At 39.5% G+C, this 7,433-nt stretch overlaps 1 protein-coding gene across 2 annotated transcripts in view; it reads right to left on the reverse strand.

Annotated features, from left to right (window-relative positions):
* OSBPL6 (oxysterol binding protein-like 6) overlaps positions 1 to 7,433 on the reverse strand; it is a 154,129-nt gene that overhangs the window by 41,391 nt on the left and 105,305 nt on the right. For both annotated transcript variants that reach the window (XM_011991827.1, XM_011991826.1), the window contains one exon: positions 4,497 to 4,630. In XM_011991827.1, coding sequence (XP_011847217.1) covers positions 4,497 to 4,630 — 134 coding nt within the window. The remainder of the gene's footprint in view (positions 1 to 4,496; positions 4,631 to 7,433) is intronic.

Genomic DNA, 7,433 nt, shown 5'->3' on the forward strand with positions numbered 1-7,433 from the left:
GGACACTGCACTCCAGCCTGGGTGACAGAGGAAGACTCCATCTCAAAAAAAAAAAAAAAGTTTTAGACTACTAAATAAGTTTGTTTGTCTGCTTTAGAGACAGGATCTTACTCTGTTGCCCGGGCTGGAGTGCAGTGGTGGTATCATGGCTCACTGTAATCTTGAACTCCTGGGTGCAAGGAATTCTCCTGCCTCCACCTCCCAAAGAATTGGGATTATAGGCATAAGCCACTGTGTTTGGCCTAAAGATGTTATTTAAATTCAGTCTCTCTCCCTCCTCCCCTCTCTGAGGGACACCTGACTTTTTTTCTGGACCCCAGTAAAATATCTGGGAGTTTAACTGATGACATTTGAATACGGACCAAACATGTCTTTAGGCTGCCTATAATGACACTATAATGTGAAGTTATACTAATTCAAAAACATACTCAGAACAGGGAGAGCAATGGTCTCAGTGTACTCAAGCTAAGTAGTACTTGATCAATCTTAAGCGCTACATTAAAAGAGGGACAGCGAGAACAGAGTGGCCAACCAGGAGGGCTGATCAGTTGCTTTCCACCCTCACTATTTTCTTATCTGCTGGCCCTTTTTTCTCAAGATATAAAGATGCTGAGGCTGCCAAATTCCAGGGCTGATGGTCAGTCTATATATTAGTTGCTACTACATTGGATTCTGTTAACCTTTTCCTTCCTGAGACTATTGAAACTCCCCTTGGTCTCAATGGTCATCACTTCTAAATCCTCTGGCTGCTTCCCCGAGTCTCCATCAACGGCTTCTCTTTCTTGGCCTGTCTTATTTTATTTTATTTTATTTTGCGACAGAGTCTTGCTCTGTTGCCCAGGCTGGAGTGATCTCGGCTCACTGCAACCTCTGCCTCCTGGGTTCAAGCAATTCTCCTGCCTCAGCCTTCCAAGTAGCTGGGACTACAGGCATGTGCCATCAAGCCTGTCTAATTTTTACATTTTGTAGAGATGGGGTTTCGTCATGTTGGCCAGGCTGGTTTCAAACTCCTGACCTCAGGTGATTCACCAGCCTTGGCCTCCTAAAGTGCTGGGATTAAGGTGCGAGCCACCACACCCGGCCACTTGGCCTGTTTTTTTTTTTTTCTTTTTGAGATGGAGTTTCGCTCTCTCCTTGCTCAGGCTGGAGTGCAATGGCGCGATCTCAGCTCATTGCAACCTCCGCCTCCCAGGTTCAAGTGATTCTCCTGCCTCAATCTCCCAAATAGCTAGGATTACAGGAGCCCACCACCATGCCCAATTAATGTTTGTATTTTCAGTAGAGATGGAGTTTCGCCTGTTGGCCAGGCTGGTCTCGAACTCCTGACTTCATGATCCACCCGTCTCGGCCTCCCAAAGGGCTGGGATTACAGGCGTGAGCCACCACGCCCGGCCGGCCTGTTGTTTAAATGTTAATGTTCTCTATAGCAGCAGGAGCACAACTGACCCTTTTATTCTGACTGCAATGCAATTCGTCAACATCTATAACTGCCCTGATATGCAGGGGCATCCATCTTCCTCTCTAGCCTAGACCTGTCTTCTGAGCTCTAGACATAAATATCTAATTGCCTGTAAAATGCCCCACAGACACCTCAATCTCCACAGAAATCCATCATCATATACCTAAAGCAAACCAGCTCCTCTTATAGTCTCACCTTGGGGGAAATAACTTTCACATACCCAGTTATCCAAGTAAAAACCCTGGACTGTCTTGATTTTGTGTTCTTGTCCCTTTCTAATATTCTGCTGATCTCCAAGCCATGCTGATTCTCCCTCCTGGGTGTCTTTGAAATGTATTCCCTCCTTCTACCAATGCTGGCATGGCACTTCCTCAGTTTAGGAATATCATCTCAAGTGTACAAGCTATTCTCAAATTATCTCAAATACCGTAAGAATCTGTCAAACTAGTCTTGCCTCCCAATTCCACCTACCCTCCATACTGTACCAGAGTAATCTTTCTAATATGCAGAAATATGCCATAATAATTCTAATTTCTGGCATTATCATTTACCAGTTAAAATTGTTAAGCCCTCCCTTCACTGACAGGATAAATCCAAAACCCTTTGTGTAGTCCCTGATGAGCTGGTTCTTGCCTACTTAATCAGCTACTCTTAAGAGTAATTCTTCCTTGTTCATCTCATACTTCTTTCACTACGAACTACCTGCCATTCTCCAGACATCTCTCCCATGGCCTAACCATGAATAGCAATTTGTTAGAAAGGAGTGAACTGTCAGTAGACTTAAATACCTTAAGCAAAGGCTGCTGTGGTTTCCAAAAAGGAGTCCACATTTAGAGGTGATGGGAATAGATGGCCAGTGGGGGTGTGACTACCCCGAGGGGAGGGCATGGACACACACGGGAATGTGAACATCACCAAAATGCTGGGATGACACACAACTGTAAACACTGAATTATCTATTGGATAGGCTGTAATGGTCTATTTGAAACTTAATAGTTTCAAATTATTTTCACATCTTTCAAGGCTAAAATTGAGATTTTTTTGTAAAAATAAATAACAATAACAAACAATCCAACAAAAATCTATTGACGCTCTACCTTTAGATGCAAATAAATACGTTTTGACAAGAGAGGGAAATATTTTAACCCCAAGGAAGCACAGTTGATCAAATTTTGCTTTATTTTACTTTTGTCATATTAGCATTGGGCCCTTCCTTGTGAGCGGTTGCTGTCTATTCAGGCCAGGTTGAAGGTCTGATTCCTCCAAGAAGCCTGATCTGTGGCTCTGCTCTCAGCTCAGGGATCTCCCATTCCTCTGAGCAAACAGAGCCCTGGAAATCTGCACCACCATGTACTGCTGTGAATGTACTACGGCGTGCTCCATGTCACTGTTTCCTGCTCATCTCATGAATCAGATCATGAGCTTGCTGGGAACATGGCCAGGGCTACTTTTACCGTGGTGTTCTGTACCTTGCATAATACCTAGCATATAGTCACCTGAATGGAATACAATGAATAAGGGAATGAATAAATGCATAACTGTTGTAAGATTTCTCTTTATAATTATTTCTAATTTCACCTGAAGCCCGACCCGAGATCTCTATTTACCATTCTCTGTTTTACCTACAAGCAAATAAAAGCAAGCAAGCAGGCAAGCAAGAAACAAATGCATTTTCTTTTTTTTCTTAATAAAGCTTGACTTCTATCTCTAAGCCTCCATCACTAAATACATCTGAAGGAACCGTTGCAACACTTAGGGGGACAAGAATGTATTTTATATGTTTACAGGATGACATTTGAATGTTTACTCGACCATTATTTTGATCTTTCTGATTCACGATACTTTCAGAATAATGATTTGGAAGACCAGTTAATGTCAACTGAGTGTTCCACCTATCCATAACATGAGAAGGGTCCAGGGAAAGCCATTAAAATGTTCTTCTAAATAAAGCCCTCTGCAGACTGGCAGAATCATAGCGGATTTTCACGCTCATGTTCCTGAGACCCCTGGCTTTGTACTGGAAGCAGCATATGCCCCTCAGCTGACAGTGTTTTATGGATAATGCAGAAAGTGTGGCCCAGATAACAACATCCATGACATGAAACTTAACACTCAAAATACGCTGACAGTTCAGGGACATAAAACATGGTGACACGGTGTAAGTCTACTTTTTAGGGACTGAGGGAAACTGTTCAAGCAGGATCTGCTCCACACGGAGAACCACTTACCCAGGATTTGCTTGCTCCTTCACTCTGATCCAAGGCACCAGGAAGCGAATAATATTTTATATAAACACCGAGTTCTCACAAAATCACATTACAACATTGAATTCTCAAAGGAGTTAAGGTCAGTGCATTTATAGACTAAAGAAAATACTTCTAAGGAACTACTCAGTTGAAAAAAGCATAAGCACAGCTCTAAAGGATTTTTATCAGAAATTCCAACTTTGATATAGATACATAGGGGTTTGATTAGTATTAATAAGATCAACTCTATAATATATATTGAAATATAAAAGGCTAGTTCAGGGAGCATAACTTAGGAAGAAAACCTCAAGAGTGCAAATCAGAAAAGAAAAAAATGGGTGACAGTAATCAGTAATTTTCAACAGATTAAGATGTAAGTGGGAAAAATACTAAGTGTGGAAGATCTAGTACCTTTTAAATAAATATTTACTATTGGACTGAATATATCCTGGAACACATTTCAGATGTATAGGTCAAGTAAATGCATGATTCTTTTTTTAAAATCAGGGGCTACCTTATAAATGACCTTAGAGAAGCATTAAGTGTTCAACCGGCCAAAATTACCATTATATGCTTACAAACAAGTTTGATTTATTTTCACTCTTACCTTGACATTTTGGGGAAGAAAAGTAATACACTCTAATACCGACACTGCAGTCTTTTGGGGGAATTTCTGCGAACTGTACTATCCCCATGACTAGCCACCTCCCTGCCAGCTCCCCATCTTTTGATCTTTCGTCTTACAGGGTAGGGAGTGTGTCACGTACATGCAAACACACACTCTCGTCTACCTGAGACAGTGACTGTCGGAGCCGTGCCATCTGCGTGCTGTGGCCTTTACTGTGATCCTGCTCGGAAACCATCTGCTTCAGCTTCTCCTTCTCTATAGCTATGCTATTAAACGCAGACTTCAAAAGAGAATGCACTGGGTGGGGAGAAAAGTGAGAAAAAACTGTCAGATATGTGCAGAAAGAATACACAATATAAATTTCTCCAGACTTTCACTCACAACTAGACATTTTCTGGAAAGGCTATGTAATGGTCTAATTAAAAATTAGGCTTCAAAAGGAATCTTTATCAGAATATCTATACTCCACACAAGTATTACAATGGCAATTGATCAGAGTGAAAAATTTGGTTTTCATACCAGACAGACCAACAAAAATTTGGAAGTAGTATGTAAAATATCAAGACCAATGCAAAGTATCAATATTTAGAAATTAATTTATAATCCCTAGAAAGAATAGGGAACAAGTTTACTTGCCATATTTGATTATCATATTTGAGCAGTTCTGTGTAGCATAAAGTCTCACGTAAATCATTTAGAACTATCCAAAAACCATTTTCTAAAGGACGCACCCAAAAAGAGCATTTTATGCATTCTGCCAACATAAAACAGCTGGCTGATCAAGAAGTTTTGACCGGTTCTCTTGGAGGTAGGAAATGATATGCTGTTAAGAACAGCACTTGCGTTACTTTCTCAGACAGGAATATCTTGTTGTTAACGTGCTTTGATTTAAAAGCAACAATAAAAACAACACCCCCTCCCCATTTGGTACATACCTAACAAATTAGCATTGGTAAAATCTGAGGCAGTCTTCAATCATGAACTACAAAAAGGCTGACTTTCCAACATCTATTTTTATGATAACAGAGTTCCTATAATATGCAAAGTATTCTAAAATAGGTATTTCCTTATTTGAGAAAGGTATTTATAAAAGTGGAAATTTTTAGTGTAAAATAGAGTGGCTGAATTATAGGGGGAGAATGGCAGGATCACAAGAGATTCACGATCTATTGCTATGGAAATTGGCAGGATCGCTTCCTTTTTGAAGGCTGAATAATATTCCATTGTGTATGTGTATACCACAGTTTCTTTACCATTTGTCCACTGACAGATGCAATGAACATGTGAGTGCAGATAACTTTACAACAGGGTGATTTCATTTCCTGTGGATATATGCCTAGAAGAGGGACTGCTGGGTCATATAGTAGTTCTATTTTTAATTCTTTTAAGAATCTCTGTACTGTTTTCCAGTGTACATGGTTGCACCAATGTACATTCCCAACAACAGCATACAAAGGTTTCCTTTTCTCCACACCCTTGCCAACACTTGTCTTTTTAATAGCTATCCTATCAGGTGTGAGGTGGTGGTGCATAGTGGTTTTGATTTGCATTTCCCTAATGATTAGTGATGCTGATCACCTTTTCATGTATTTGTTGGTCATTCTTATGTCATCTTTGGAGAAGTATCTACTCAGATGCTTTGCTCATTTTAAAATCAGGTTATATGTTTTCTTTTAAAGAAACATTTTTATTTATTTAATTTTTATGAGACAAGGTCTCATTCTGTTGTCTGTTGTGGAGTACAGTGGCCTAATCATAGCTCACTGTAACCTTTAACTCCTGGGCTTAAGTGATCCTCCCACCTCAGCCTCTCGAGTAGCTAGGACTACAGGCACACATTACCATGCCTGGCTAATTTTTTAATTTTATTTTTTGTAGAGATGGAGTCTCACTATGTTGCTCATGCTTGTCTCGAACTCCTGGCCTCAAGTAAAGGTTATATGTTTTCTTCCTATTGAGTGTATGAGTTCTTTATACATCCTGGATATTAACCCCTTATCTGATACATGGGTTGCAAATATTTTTTCCCATTCTGTAGGTTATCTTTTTATTTTGTTGATTGTTTTCTTTGCTGTGCAGAAGCTTATTTTAAAAAATTTACACAACAAGATTTTTAATTTGAAATTTTCCATTTACTTAGTTTTGATTTTTTAGCCTGAATTTTTGGTGTTATATCTAAGAAATCCGTTGCCAAGAACAATGTCAAGGAGCTTCTGCTCTATGTTTTCTTCTAGGAGTTTTACAGTTTCAGGTCTTACATTTAGGTCTTTTATCTATTTTGAGTTCACTTTTGTGTATGGTGTAAGATAAGGGTCCAATTTCATTCTTTTGCATGTGGAAATCTGGTTTTCTCAGCATCTTTCATTGAATAAATTATCCTTTTCTCATTGTGTCTTTTTGGTGCCTTTTTTGAAAATTAGTTGATCATATATGTTTGGATTTATCTTGAGGCTCTCTTTTCTGTTCCAGTGGTCCATGTATCTGTTTTTAAGCCAATACCCTACTATTTTGATTACTATAGCTTTCTAATATAATTTTAAATCAGAAAGCATGATGTTTTCAACTTTGTTTTTTTCCCCCCAGGTTGCTCTGGTTATCAAATTCTTTTGTGGTTCTATGTGAATTTTATCTATTTTCATATTTTTAATTTATTATACTTTAAATTCTAGGGTACATGGCACAACATGCAGGTTTGATACATAGGTATACATGTGCCATGTTGGTTTGCTGCACCCATCGACTCACTATTTACATTAGGTATTTCTCCTAATGCTATCTCTCCCCCCGCCTCTGACCCCTGGACAGGCCCCAGTGTGTGACGTTCCTTGCCCTGTGTCCAAGTGTTCTCATTGTTCAAATCCCACCTATGAGTAAGAACATGTGGTGTTTGGTTCTCTGTCTTTGTGATAGTTTGCTGAGAATGATGGTTTCTAGCTTCATCCATGTCCCTGCAAAGGACATGGACTTATCCTTTTTTATGGCTGCATAGTATTCCATGGTGTATATGTGCCACATTTTCTTAATCCAGTTTATCACTGGTGGACATTTGGGTTGGTTCCAAGTCTTTGCTATTGTTAATAGTGCCACAATAAACATACAC

The sequence above is a fragment of the Mandrillus leucophaeus genome, unplaced genomic scaffold (genome assembly GCF_000951045.1).
Source record: "Mandrillus leucophaeus isolate KB7577 unplaced genomic scaffold, Mleu.le_1.0 Scaffold40, whole genome shotgun sequence".
Lineage (NCBI taxonomy): Eukaryota > Metazoa > Chordata > Mammalia > Primates > Cercopithecidae > Mandrillus > Mandrillus leucophaeus.